General features: G+C 45.4%; 1 protein-coding gene across 2 annotated transcripts in view; it reads left to right on the top strand.

The window, feature by feature from the left end:
- The window catches only part of ARRDC4 (arrestin domain containing 4), a 108,762-nt gene that overhangs the window by 44,146 nt on the left and 49,021 nt on the right, over window positions 1-15,595 (top strand). For both annotated transcript variants that reach the window (XM_040414214.1, XM_040414215.1), the window contains one exon: window positions 3,700-3,763. In XM_040414214.1, coding sequence (XP_040270148.1) covers window positions 3,700-3,763 — 64 coding nt within the window. The remainder of the gene's footprint in view (window positions 1-3,699; window positions 3,764-15,595) is intronic.

A 15,595-nucleotide genomic window follows, 5' to 3' on the forward strand; every position in this document is an offset into this window, starting at 1 on the left:
AAAAAGAACAAAGTGGCATATCATAGGGTTCAAGTATTACATATAGTAGATAAAAAATATATTACATGTCACATGATTGTACTAGTATATGGTTACAGTAGAAGAGGCATGATTGTCATCAAAGGTACACGATTCATAGAGTGGTAGATGGCAGGGGCGGATTAAGTGCATGATAGGCCTAGAGCTGTCTACCCAACTTGGGGCCCTCCCTCAATTTTAGTTAAAAAATGTTTCTGTATGAAGAGGCTGTGGTGCTTCGTGAGCGCCACAGTCTCTTCCTAGGTCATATGACATCACATTCATCGTTTACATGGCCTAGGTGTAGCTCAGTCCCATACGAGTGATTGGGGCTGAGCTGCAATACCAAGCACAGTGCTATCAAATGGACAGCGCTGTGCTTGGTAAGGAGCAAAGAGGCTGCGGCGCTCACTGGAACATCGCGGTCTCCTCAAACATCTGATTGGCGGAATGCCAGGAGTCTGACTCCCACCATCTGATAACTCTGAGTACAGATGTCCATAGATGTTACCTGCAGTCCTATGTAACACCCCACATAACACAGTGAATTATTGTATTATGCAGGGTACTACATAGGGCTGCAGGGAACATCTACTACATTATCTGCACACAAAGTTATCACTGTTATCTGGGCTGTTACATATTTGCCAAATTTAAAATACATATGATTATAATAAAAAAGACTTGGAGGAGATGATGAGACGCAAGTCACAGTAGTGAGCCAGCTCTACATATAGGAGAATACAGCACCACATACCTCTTACATCCAGTGACATCTCCTGTCATGTAGACCTTCTCTTTCCTCTTCTGCGCCTGACCCAGACCATCGTGACACATTCTTTCAGCTGCATCTCGTCTCTACAGAATTTATTACACAGACATGTTAGATTTCAAACATTTTCCATCAACCACCCCCATTCTGGTCATCCTGCTGCCACTACCAATACTGTGCCCGTTGTGCCTCCCAATGCCCCAGGTACTATACTGCTGAAAAATAGTGACCCCAGTAGACATTATGGAGTCATTTATCAAACTGGTGTAAAGTATAACTGGCTTAGTTGCCCATAGCAGCCAATCAGATTCCTTCTTTCATTTTCCAAAGGAGCTGTCAAAAATGAAAGGTGAGATCTGATTGGTTGCAATGGGCAACCAACACAGTTCTACTTTACACCAGTTTGATAAACAATCCCAATCCTAGAGTGCCCCCAGTAATAACACCCTATATTCTGCTCCAGGTAATAATGCCTGAATAGTGTTCCCAAAAATAATGTCCCCTAATATGTCCTGTAATAGAATAGCCCCTACAGTGCCTCCCCAAAAGCAACGTCCCCCACACTGGCCCATATAGTAATTTCCCCCACACTGGCCCATATAGTAATTTCCCCCACACTGCCCCATATAGTAATTTCCCCCCCACTGCTCCCATATAGTAATTTCCCCCCCACTGCCCCATATAGTAATTTCCCTCCACACTACCTCATATAGTAATTTCCCCCACACTGCCCCCATATAGTAATTTCCCCCACACTGCCCCCATTAAGTAATTAGCCCCCACACTGTCCCATTAGGTATTATGCCCCACATTAAGTAATTAGCTCCCAGACTGCCCCCCATTAGGTGATTTGCACCCACAGTACCCCCTATTAAGTGATACACAGTAATATGTCCTCTTCTGCCCCCCAAAGTTGACACACAAAAAAAAAAAATTAAAATATATATAAAGGCTAATACTTACCTGTGTCCGTGATGGTAAGGCAGGCGCGCGTACATCAAAGCCCTGCACCAGGTCACGCGCGCGTACGTGAGGACGTCATCATGCGCCAGGCTTTTACTACCACATAGGCTTCAGGCCTAGTAGGCCTGAAGCCTATAGCAGTGATCGGTGGGACAGGGAACTTAGTGCTCCCATGCCCTGCCGTAGTTTGTGGGCGTTTGGGTCAGCGTTGGGCCCCCCAGCGATGCCGGGGCTACAGACCCAAACGCCCCAATTATAATCCGCCACTGGTAGACGGGTATAGACAGATCAATACATCTACCACAGATGATAGTATTACATAGGTAAATCAGACAAATATACAAATAGGCAATGTGTAATGTCATGGCTGATTCAGCGACCTCTGCTGAGGAAAGGTTCATGGTGGCGATAGAGAAAAAAAAAAAATATATATATATATATATAAAACATAAAAAATATAAATAAATATAAGAAAATAAATAAGATATTTATGCATCATTCTTTATTGAGTGCCGTGGTCTTTCTATCAACATTGGTATTATACATACCACTGAGCACCGTCTATATTAAATGAGGAGTGCCGCTCAACTCTTGCCTTCAACCTGTCCTATAGAGATCGCCTTGACGTTTGGCAGACGGGCCCAAATAATTTTGTACAAAATGTATTTGCCAAGCATCTCAAATTTGCTAAATAAGCGTAGCATTAGCACCAGAATTGTTTCTATAATTATGGCATTATTGTATGTTATTTGTGTTTGCAGAGTGCTGTTGTATTGTGATTTTTTTTTTCCTTATTATTAATTTGTCACCATCACTGCATAAATCCTTGGTTTCCTGCTTTAAAGAGCACCTGTAACCTCTCCTGACATGTCTGTTTTAGTAACTACCGTACTTGCATTCCCCATGTAATAACCAGACTGTGCAGAGAAATCCCCCAACTGGCAAATAGCAAACTGCAGACAATTCATTCATAGCTTCTAGAAGGAATAATAAAGGAATGGCACATCATAGTGATAAGAATAGATGCTCCAGAATCTTTATTACAAGGAGACTTATCATGCTTCCAACTGATAAATAACAGTACTTGTTCATCCAGTTTTAGGAAACAGTTTGGAATGACATTGCTTTGTTAGTCATGTACCATCTTTTTTATATTATATAATATATAGCAACATAATTTCCAGAGCTAAATAAAGACATATGTCCATCCAGTTCACCAGTTCAGCCAATTATTTAGCAACGTACATAGAAGAAGGCATGTAATAATCCATTGCTGCATTTACGTATCCTACTCAGTTCTCTTCATCAGGTATGGTATAGGACGATATCTCAAGAAATGCATGTTTATACACAAAAGGACATAGGAACAGTGTGGTAAAGGAGCTTGCAATGTAGTTGTCTAATTATGTCCATGACGTGGAGGGAACTATGGTCACTGGTGAATTGTTTTCCCTAATAAAATACTTATATATCGAATAATCATGTATCCAAAGTAAAAGGCATCTTAATAAGCACCGTATAGAGTTTATCACTGCTCACATCAGTCCTTGTGCCCAGTTGGGCTCACATAGTCTACATGTCTCACAATTTTATAGGAGGCCATTTAAACAATCAGTATGGTTTTGAAGTGTAGTATAAAACCGGGCAGGCATGAGGAGAATGTAAAAAGTCCATGTAGTTGTCCTTTCTCAGGACGTCAGTACTGCATGGCAGGATTGTAATGACCATATCCGCTCTCAAGTCACTACCAGAAAAAAACTGATTATTTCAGCTTTTTGGACCTTGTGAGTGTCACATGAGGTTCAGTGGGATGTTGGGATGTATTTTAGGAGTAATTGCTTTGATTTTTCACATTTGTACAAAGCCTCTGCCGTGAAAACTAATATTTTTTCAATTAATATATGCGTTTTAATTCAGTTCATATTGATCTCTATTGTTTCTTGTAGGTGAAACCCACATGTTTACAGCTGGGAATCACAAACTTCCCTTTCATCTCCAGCTTCCTAGTGGGTAAGTGTATTCTAAAACATCAAGCTGGAAGTTATATCCACTTTGTTCTAATGTAATTTTACCTAATTTTACCCTTTTGAAATATTGGATGTCACAAAATTGTCCATACTATGGGTATGAGCTACTGTACATGGCTGTGTTTGTTTCCCCCTGTAAACTGTGCTTGGTCTTTACTAGAGAAACACAAGGTCAGCCAATTATAGTCATGGGCCTGATTTCTCCCATGAGTGGTCAAACATGGACAATGGATGTCTGCAAAAGAGAGGCAAAGTTAATTTGTTTTAGCTTGCTCTTGCCAATTTTAAGAAATTAGATCAAAATCTGAGAAACAATACATTAAAATGGCATGGATATGGCATGCTTACCAACCTGAATCACAAGTAGTGCCTATGAAGTCATCACACCTCAAAAAATGAATAAGAGGGAACCTAAACAAGTACAGACCTCCAGAACATACATCTAAATGAAAAAAAGACAGAAACAGAACTAAATAAACTACAGACCCTAAACCTTTAAATTGATAAAGAGCCCATTGCTACTTATAGACCTCCTAAATCCCTAAACTAATGCAGGCAAGAGCCTCAAAGAAATAAAAAACCCAGCTCCACTTGACAGCTTAAACACACACCCCATAACCCAGACCTGCTAAACAAATACAGACCCCAGACCATTCCATACCCCAGAATATATGCCTTAATAAAAAGAAACACAAATGTATTAAACAAATACAGACCCCAGATTCTGTAAAACAATACAGACCATAGACCTAAACATCGAAGCTAATGCAGACCAGACACCCTAAGTAAAGACCTTAGTCCCACTAAGCAGATACCTACCCCCTTACTAAATTCAGACCCAAGACCAGACTCTGTAAATACTCAGCTATGTTTGTACCTGACCCTTACAAGTCTCTGTAAGCCCTGAGAGTCAATGCAGACTACTGTACGTCTTGAGTTCATGGTGTCAGTGCAGCTGTCGAATTTCTGACGGGGGAAGTTTAAGACTAGGGTTGAGCGAACCCGAACTGTAAAGTTCGGGTTCGTACCGAACTTTAGGATTTTTGGACCCTGAACCCGAACAGTTTCGTAAAAGTTCGGGTTCCGTGTTCGGCGCTTTCTTGTCGCTTTTTGAAAGGCTGCACAGCAGCCAATCAACAAGCGTCCTACTACTTGCCCCAAGAGGCCATCACAGCCATGCCTACTAATGGCATGGCTGTGATTGGCCAGAGCAGTATGTGACCCAGGCTCTATATAAGCTTGAGTCACATAGCGCTGCACGTCACTCTGCTGTTACAAGTGTAGGGAGAGGATGCTGCTGGACTTGTGATTTCAGGGAGAGCATAGGAGAGAATCTAACTCTTTAATCTACAGACAAATAGTTGTGTGGGTGCAGGGCACTATTGTTTTACCCTGCCCTGAGCTCATTGACCAAAAATACTAACTTTTAGAATTCTGTTAGTTAGGTGGGTGGCGGCGGCCATTTTATGCATGCTCAGTGCACCAGCACTGCATCTGAGCTTTTGAGACATTGCAAATCACCATTTTTTGGGGGCAAACTACAACATCTGGATTAGTCAGTGTGCAATTTAAGGTAGAAATACACCCATAATTTTCTGGGGTTTGAAAAACACATTTTTATTTTCAAAAAACAGTATTTGCCAGATCTGCAAGTGTTAAATTCAAGTTTAATATATACAGCATTCATATTCTGTTAGCAAAAAAAGACTTTTTGGGCAATCTACAATATCTGTATTAGTCAGTGTGCAATTTAAGCTAGAAATACAACCATCATTTTCTGGGGCTTGAAAAACACACTTATTTGACAAAAAACACTATTTTCAGGCCTTGCAGCATCAGCACGTGTGAAATTACAGGCTTATATACTGCTGTCAAATTCAGTTGTTAAACAAACAGTGGTTTGGGCTCCAAAAATTTTGTTGGCAGCCTTTGATACAGATGTCATCGTGAGATACACCCTTAATACATTTGGGTTACATTCAGAGATTTTAAATACCGCCATTTGGTGCACCAATATTGAATTCAGGCCTACAGAGGTTCAGGCCCTGTGAGATACCACCTCTACATACAGGGGGTTGAATTAGGCATTTGAAATACAGCCTTTTTGTACAAAGATATATTTACTTCAGGGCGTGTGAGATCCCCCCTATACATACAGGGGTTTGATTTGAATCCGGCATTTGAAATACAGCCATTTGAAATACAGCCTTTTTGTGCAAAGATATATTTACTTCAGGCCTACACAGGTTCAGACCGTGTGAGATACCCCCCTACATACAGGGGTTTGAATCAGACATTTGAAATACAGCCATTTGAAATACAGCCATTTTGTGCAAAGAACTCTTTAATTGAGGCCTAGTCTGGTTCACGTCGTGTGAGATATACCTTTTACATACTGTCGTTCTTTTTTACTATTAATTAATCACCCATTTAGGGCAAGATCCTAAATTCAAAAAATATAAGGAGAGCGTCAAATAAGGGACGTGGCCCAGGTTGTGGTGCTGCTGGTTGAGCTCCTGTTGCAGGGAGAGGACGTGGTCGATCTGTGCCAACTACACCCACAAGTGAAACCCCTTCCTCAGGTGCGAGTAGGCGACAAAACCTGTAGCAGTATTTGGTCGGGCCTAATGCTGCTCTACGAATGGTGAGGCCTGAACAAGTACAGGCGATAGTAGATTGGGTTGCTGATAGTGGATCCAGTTCCTTCACATTGTCTCCCACCCAGTCTCCTGCTGAAAGACCACAGTTGGCACCTGCAGCCGATGTCCATCAGTCTTTCACCTCACCCCCTTGCAAATCAGCCAAGCAGTCTGAGCCCCAAGTCATGCAGCAATCTCTTCTGCTTTTTGATGACTCTGTTAGCAGGGTTTCCCAGGGCCATCCACCTAGCCCTGAAGTGGAAGAGATTGAGTGCACCGATGCCCAACCAATTATTTTTCAAGATGAGTACATGGGAGGACCATCGCAGCACGTCTCGGATGATGACGAAACATAGGTGCCAACTGCTGGGGCTTTCGAAAGCGTGCAGACCGACAAGGAAGTCACGGGTGAAGACTGGGTGGAAGATCCCCACATGGAATCAAGGTCATGCGAGTGACCGATGTAGTTCGGAGGAAGAGGCGGTGGTCGCACAGAGCCACCAGCACAGCAGAAGAGGGAGCAGGGTGCAAAAGCGGAGCGGCCGTCCTCTAGACAGTACTCCTCCTACTGCCCACCGCAGCAAGGGACCGAGCACACCAAAGCCAGCTCCAAGGAGTTCCCTGGCGTGGCAGTTCTTCAGACAATGTGCTGATGACAAGACACGAGTGGTTTGCACGCTGTGCAATCAGAGCCTGAAGCGAGGCATAAACGTTCCCAACCTGAGCACAACCTGCATGACCAGGCATTTAAATGCAAAGCACGAACTGCAGTGGAGTAGACACCTCAAAAACCAAGAAAGGTCTCTGGCTCCTCCTGCTTCCTCTTCTGCTGCAGTCATGGCCTCTTCATCCACCTCTGGAGTGACAGTGCCACCTGGCACCCCACAAACAGAGGATCTGCCAGCAACACCAACACCTGGGTCACCAAGCATCTCCACAATGTCCCACGGAAGCGTTTAGCTCTCCATATCCCAAATGCTGGAGAGGAAGAGGAAGTACCCCCCTACCCACCCGCGATCCCTAGCCCTAAATGCCAGCATTTCGAAATTACTTGCCTTTGAAATGCTGTCATTCCGTCTGGTGGAGACGGATAGTTTTAAAGGCCTTATGGCGGTAGCTGTCCCACAGTACATCGTGTCCAGCCGCCACTACTTTTCAAGGCGAGCCATCCCTTCCCTTCACAACCAAGTAGGGGACAAAATCAGGTGTGCACTGCGTAACGCCATCTGTGGCAAGGTGCACCTGACTACGGATACGTGGACCAGTAAGCACGGTCAGGGCCGTTATATCTCCATAACAGCACACTGGGTAAATGCAGTGGCGGCTGGGCCTGAGGCGGATAGCAGTTTGGCGCATGTCCTTCCACCACCGAGGATTGCATGGCGCTTCACTTTGCCTACTGTTGCTTCCTCCTCCTACTCTGCTTCCTCATCCTCTACCAGCTCCTCATCCGGTCAGCGTAACACCTTCACCACCAACTTCAGCACAGCCAGGGGTAAACGACAGCAGGCAGTTTTAAAACTTATCTGTTTGGGGGACAAACCCCACACCACGCAGGAGCTGTGGTCAGGCCTTGAACAACAGACCGATGAGTGGTTTGTGCCAGTCAGCCTCAAGCCCGGCCTGGTGGTGTGCGATAATGGGCGAAATCTCGTAGCAGCTCTCGGACTAGTCGGTTTGACGCACATCCCTTGCCTGGCGCATGTGCTGAATTTGATGGTGCAGAGATTCCTTAAAAATTACCCTGACATGTCAGAGCTGCTGCATAAAGTGCGGGCCATCTGTGCGCGCTTTTGGCGTTCTCACCCTGCTGCTGCTCGCCTGTCAGCGCTGCAGCGTAACTTCGTCCTTCCCGCTCACCGCCTCATATGCGACGTGCCCACAAGGTGGAACTCCACCTTGCACATGCTGGCCAGACTGTGCGAGCAGCAGGCGATAGTGGAGTTTCAGCTGCAGCACGCACGGGTGAGTCGCTCGGTGGAACAGCACCACTTCACCACCAATGACTGGGCCTCCATGCGAGACCTGTGTTCCTTGTTGCGCTGTTTCGAGTACTCCACCAACATGGCCAGTGCCGATAACGCCGTTCTCAGCGTTACTATGCCACTTCTATGCCTCCTTGAAAAAACGCTCATGGCGATGATGGAAGAGGATGTGGCACAGGAGGAGGAAGAGGGATCATTTCGTAGGGTTTCTGGCCAGTCATTCCCAAGTGGCTCCGAGGGTGGGTTCCTGTACCCACAAACCCAAGGTACACAATTGTCCAGCCAGGGCACAGTTCTGGAGGATGAGGAGATGGTGGAACCATGTTCACAGCAGGGTGGCACCCAGACCAGCTCATGGCCATCATTGGTGCGTGGATGGGGGGATACAGAGGACACACACAATACACCTCCCACAGAGGACAGCTTGTCGTTGCCTCTGGGAAGCCTTGCACACATGAGCGATTACATGCTGCAGTGTCTCCGCAACGACCGCAGAGTTACCCACATTCTAACTTGTGCTGATTACTGGGTGGCCACGCTGCTGGATCCCCGTTACAAGGACAACGTACCGTCCTTAATTCCGTCACTGGAGCGTGATCATAAGATGCGTGAGTACAAGCGCATGCTGGTAGATGCGCTGCTGGTGGCATTCCCACCTGACAGCGGGGGCACAGTGGAAGCACAAGGCGAAGGCAGAGGACGAGGAAGAGGTCGCCAACGCAGCTGGGGCACCGCCAGCACCTCAGGAGGCAGGGTTAGCATGGTCGACATGTGGAAAAGCTTTGTCAGCACGCCACAACAACCAGCACCACCAGCTGATATGGAACGTCTTAGCAGGAGCCAGTATTTCACCAACATGGTGGAGCAGTATGTGTGCACACGCCTACACGTACTGAATGACGGGTCTGCCCCCTTCAACTTCTGGGTCTCCAAATTGGGCACATGGCCTGAGCTTGCCCTTTACGCTTTGGAGGTTTTAAATTATTTCCCTATCCACATTTGTTTGCAGAGTAGTTGCCATGCTCTTAAGCACATTTTACTGCCTTTTACATCCCTCTAACCTTTTCAAGGACTATTTTATAGCCATTTTAATGCAAAAAAGTGCCAATTTTAGTGCCCTAAATTGAAAAAATTCTTATTTTCAATTGTCGGGTGACATTTTACCATTTTTGGCGTATACAAACCCCTGCTGAGCCTGGGTGACAGGGGCCTAAATCTCTCAAAATCCTCTGTTCTATTGCTGGGTGACAAGATCCCCCTTTTGCCGGGAATGAACCCCTGCTGTGCCTGGGTAACAGGGGCCTAAATCTCTCAAAATCATCTGTTCTATTGCTGGGTGACATGAACCCACTTTTGCTGTTAATAAACCCCTGCTGTTCCTGGGTAACAGGGGCCTAAATATCTCAAAATCCTCTGTTCTATTGCTGGGTGACATGAACCCCCTTTTGCCGTGAATGAACCCCTGCTGTGCCTGGGTGACATAGGCCTAAATCTCTCAAAATCCTCTGTTCTATTGCTGGGTCACAAGATCCTTCTTTTGCCGTGAATGAACCCCTGCTCTGCATTGCTGACAGGGAACTAAATTTAGTGAAAACATATGTTACTGATCGGAAGATGCGCGACTACAAGTGCATGCTGATGATAGCATTCCCACCTGACAGTGGGGGCACAGTGGAAGCACAAGGCGAAGGCAGAGGAGGAGAAAGAGGTCGCCAACGAAGCTGGGGCACCATCGGCACCTGATAAGGCAGGGTTAGCATGGCCCAAATGTGGAAAAGCTTTGTCTGCCTTGGAGGTGCTGACCTGCCCTGCAGCCAGTGTATAGTGTGAACGTGTGTTTAGCACGGCAGAGAGCATTATCACAGGCCGCAGCCAATGTGGACAAACTTAAGTTTATTAAAATGAACCATGCATGGATCCCACAGGACTTGTCCGTACCTTGTGCAGAATAGACATTTATACCAGCCTCAACCATCCATTCTTGTACTCAAGTGCACTTTATTCTTTGTTTTATTTTGTTATATGTCCCAATATTTTGGCGGATACCCCAATAAAAAAATAAAAAAAACACAAATCAGTGTTGGCTACCTATTCCTCCTTCACCGCCGCTTCCACCTACACCGCCACGTTAACCTACACCGCCACATCCACCCATCCACCGCCTCCTCAACCTCCTACTCCTAGATCCAGATTATTTTTAATTCTTATGTATTTTATGTTATTTTAAGTCATTTCCCTATCCACATTTGTTTGCAGAACAGTTACCATGCTCTTAAGCACATTTAGCTGCCTTTTGCAGCTCTCTAGCCCTTTCCAGGACTAATTTAGAGCCATTTTAGTGCCCAAAAGTTCGGGTCCCCATTGACTTCAATGGGGTTCGGGTTCGGGGTCGAGTTCGGGTGCCGAACCCGAACTTTTTTTTCAAGCTCGGCCGAACTCGTCGAACCCAAACATCCAGGTGTCCGCTCAACTCTATTTAAGACCACTGAATGGCAAAAAAGGTTCCAAGTAGAGCTTCAACATGCAACAAGAAGAAATGAGAGTGAGACAAAACATTGTTTGAGCATTTTTTGAGCATTCAATTAATTGAAAATAACGATTAAACTGAAACAGACTGATTTTCAGCTGATCCAAATTTTAGGACCACATGGCTTTAAAAGGCCAAATCTGTGCAAAGATGTGGATTCATTGTCATTTTCTGTCAGGTAGTCACACGTTGTGATGGCAAAGGCAAAAAAACTCTCCCTTTTTGAACGTGGTCGGGTTGTTGAACTGCATAAGCAGGGTCTCTAACAGCGTGCCATCGCTGCTGAGGTGGGACGCTGTAAGACAGTCATTTGGAATTTCTTAAATGATCCTGAGTGTTATGGAACAAAAAAGTCAAGTGGAAGATCCCAAAAAATTTCATCAGCACTGAGCCGGAGGATCCAATTGGCTGTCCGTCAAGACACTGGACGATCCTTGACCCAAATTAAGGCCCTTACTGGTGCTGACTGCAGCCCTATAACCATCAGACGGCATCTGAGACTGAAGGGCTTCAAAAACAAAAAACGTCTTCAAAGACCTCTTCTCCTAGGATGAAAGTTTTATTCTCTGATGAGAAAAAATGTAACCTTGATGGTCCTGATGGTTTCCAACGTTACTGGCATGACAAGCAGATCCCACCTGAGAAGTTTTTCACGCGCCACAGTGGAGGGGGCACCATAATGGTCTGGGGTGATTTTTCCTTCAGTAGAACAATGGAGCTTCAGGAAGTGCAGGGGTGTCAAACGGCTGCTGGCTATGTCCAGATGTTGCACAGAGCTTCCTCATGACTGAGGGCCCTTGTCTGTGTGGTAACGACTGGGTTTTTCAACAGGACAACGCTACAGTACACAATGCCCGCAGGACAAGGGACTTCTTCCAGGAGAATAACATCACTCTTTTGACCCATCCTGCGTGCTCCCCTGATCTAAATCCAATTGAGAACCTTTGGGGATGGATGGCAAGGGAAGTTTACAAAAATGGACAACAGATCCAGACAGTAGATGGCCTTCGTGCGGCCGTCTTCACCTCTTGGAGAAATGTTCCCACTCACCTCATGGAAACGCTTGCATCAAGCATGCCGAAACGAATTTTGGAAGTGATGAACAATAACGGCGGAGCTACTCATTACTGAGTTCATGTTTGGAAGTTGGATTTCTGTTTTGGGGGGGGGGGGGTTTAGTTTTTTTTTGGAGGTGTGGTCCTAAACTTTTGATCAGCTGAAAAACAGCCTGTTTCAGTTTATTCGCTGTTTTCATTAAATTGAATGCTCAAAAAATGTTTTGTCTCACTCCCATTTCTTCTTGTTGCATGTTGAAGCTCTACTTGGAACCTTGTTAAGATTCAGCCATGCTAAATATGATTTTTTGCCATTTTTCAAGTGGTCTTAAACTTTTGATCAGGACTGTACTATGCAGAACCTTCATATGCATATGTCAGTAACTCTGTGTGAGTACAAAGTCATGTATGTAAGTGTGCATGTTGTAATTGTGTGTGTCAGTAAGTCAGTTTGTATTATGCCGTATATAAGTAAGTCAGTGCAGGTCATTAAGCATTCATGTCGGTAAGTCAGAGTATGTCAGTAAGTGTGAGAAAATGCATGTGCCAGTCAGTTTATGTGTGTCAGTAATATTGTATTTCAGTCACAGACACCCTAGGCTGCTATTATCTGTTTAAGCAAGAGACTAGAGAGACGATCTTACAGTTTTGAAGCCAGGGGTGGATTGGCCATAGACCCTACAGGGAAATTTCCCGGTGGGCCGATTCCCCAGGGGGCACCCATGTCCTCCTCTCTGCCGCTGACTGGGTACATAATGAGCTCTCAACAGTAATTAACACTGTGAGAATCATGCACCTAGCCAGCGACTGCACATGCCCTCCTAATTCCTCCTAAGCCCCCTATTCCATAGACAACTGGAGGAGGAGGAGGACAGAAGATAGTAGCTGTTGATGATCACCACAGAGGGATAGCTTTTGGGGTAATATATTTAGCTACACTGTGTTATTTGGTTCTGCTGGGATGGTATTTTTCTCTATGGTATTGTTGACTGACCCCACCTACTTGTGTTGCCCCACCTTCTCTAAATTTGGACCTGCCTACAAAATAGGGCCACTTTTTGTTTCTTTTCCAGTGCCACTTTAAGTTCCCAGTCCACCGCTGTTTGAAGCATATCTCGTATTTTACTGTAGAGTACTTCTATCTTTTTATTGGGTATAACATGATTTTCTCTTCCAGTGTGTCAGTAAGTGTGTTTCGCATGCCATGCATTAGTAATAAGTGTGTGTGTCATGCTGTTTCTCAGCAAAGTGTCAGTAAATCATTTGTGTTAAGCCTTATTCACACATCAGGCTTTTGATCCATGATTTCCATCAATGATTGTGAGCCAAAACCAGGAGTGGAGTCTACGAAGAGATAAGATATAAGGAAAGATCTGCACCTGTTCTGTGTTTAGACCTGCACCTGGTTTTGGTTCATAATTAGTGTTGGTCGAGCACCAAAGTGCTCGGGTGCTCGAGTAGAACACCTTGGGATGCTCGAATGGTCTACCGAGCACCTGAGCACAATGGAAGTCAATGGGTGGACCCGAGCATTAAACCAGGTACCCCCTGCTCTGAAGAGGGGAGTGTGTCTGGTTCATAGTAAAAGGTCAGAAATTGATGGAAACACCACTGAAATGGTTCGGAAAGGCATTGGGGAGGATGTCTGGATGCATCTTGGACTCCCAGGTCGCTGCTGAGAAAGATGTTGTTAGAGTAGTACGCCACTTTTACAGACTGACAATAATACGCACCAAACCGAAGATGAAATCAATTTTAGAGGAAAAATTGTTAGGAAACATTCTTTCCTGTATATTTACTTGTATGTAAAGTGCAAGTGCTGCCAAAAATTACAAGGAAGAGGCACTCCGATACAACCTGTATATCGCATAAAGGAGGGCCTCATTGACATTGTGGTACAATTGTTCAAATACTGGGACTCCTACACTCATAAAGCCTATGCACTAAGTGAAAGGCCTGCCAAAAATTACAAGGAACCGGCACTCCAATACACCCTTTATTACACATAAAGGAGGGCATCATACACACCCTTGAAAAATTATGATTGCTGGCCTGCTGGTGACCCTCTAAAACATTATGGGTAAGGGCCTGCTGCCGAGCTGACCATCTAAAACATTATTGGCGAGGGCCTGCTGCCGAGCTCACCATCTAAAACATTATGGGCGAGGACCTGCTGCCGAGCTGACCATCTAAAACATTATGGGCGAGGACCTGCTGCCAAGCTGACCATCTAAAAAATTTTGTGGGCGAGGGCCTGACGCCAAACTGACCCTCTAAAAATTTAGGGGTGAGGGCCCGCTGCTGAGCTGACCCTCTAAAACATTAGGAGCAAGGGCAGCCTAATAAGCATGTTGATATGATGGAGGAGGACAAGAAAAGGGAGATTGAACCATATACCCTTTTTAGTGGTGGAAAGGGTGTATGGGAATACAGTGCATTTAGAGTGCCTTTATGTTCAGCCGCTTTCCTCTGGTGGAGTAGAGAAGTCAGAGGCAACCCAGGCCTTTTTCATTTTTATAAGAGTCAACCGGTCAGCATTTTCAGTTGACAGGCGAATGCGCTTATCAATTATTATGCCTCCAGCTAAACTAAATACACGCTCTGACAAACCCTGGCGGTGGAGCAGGCCAGCACCTCCAAGGCATAGAGCGCCAGTTCATTCCACGTGTCCAGCATGGACACCCAATAGTTGTAAGGCATCACCAGGGATCACTGAGGACGCTGACACGGTCTGCTACGTACTCCTTCACCATCTTCCAAAATGTTTCCCTCCTTGTGACACTAGGCTGCGCATCAGGTTGAGGGTGCTAGCGGAGTGTCATAAAACTGTGGCCTTGGAGAGTGTTGCCCTGCCTATGTTGGAACTGCTATGTGTTCTCCTCATCTCCCCCCCCTCGGTTGGCCAAGGAACTACGTACTCTGCAGCCAGCGTTATAAGCTGGAGCTTTTGGAGCAGTTTTTCCACAAGGACCTTCTGGTATTGCACCATTTTGCTCTTCCTCTCCACCACAGTAATGAGAGATGAGAAGTTATCTTTGTAGTGTGTGTCGAGAAGGGTGAACAACCAGTAATCTGTGTTGGCCAAAATAAGTACAACGCGAGGGTCACAGGAAATGCAGCCTAACATAAAGTCAGCCATGTGTGCCAGAGTCCCAACAGACAAGACTTCGCTGTCCTCATCAGGAGGATGACTCTCAATCTCCTCATCCTCTTTCTCCTCTTCTACCCATCCACGCTGAACAGATGGAATAAAACTTCCATGGGTACTATCCTCTATAGCGGAGGCAACCGTCTCCTGCTCCTCCTCATCCTCCAATTCGCGCTGAGAAGACGAACTGAGGGTAGTCTGGCTATCAAACTGTGAACTTTTTTCCCCCATTTCCACCTCTTCCACATGCAAAACGCCCGCCTTAATTGTGAGCAGCAAGCGTTTGAGTAGACACAGAAGTTGGATGGTTACGCTGATAATAGCGTTATCGCCGCTCACTATCTGTGTTGATTCCTCAAAGTTGTGTAAAACCTCACAGAGGTCAGACATCGATGCCCACTCGTTGCTTGTGAAGAGCGGAAGCTGACTGGAAAGGCGACGACCATGTTGCAGCTGGTATT

The sequence above is a fragment of the Bufo bufo genome, chromosome 1 (assembly GCF_905171765.1).
Source record: "Bufo bufo chromosome 1, aBufBuf1.1, whole genome shotgun sequence".
Taxonomy (NCBI): Eukaryota; Metazoa; Chordata; class Amphibia; order Anura; family Bufonidae; genus Bufo; species Bufo bufo.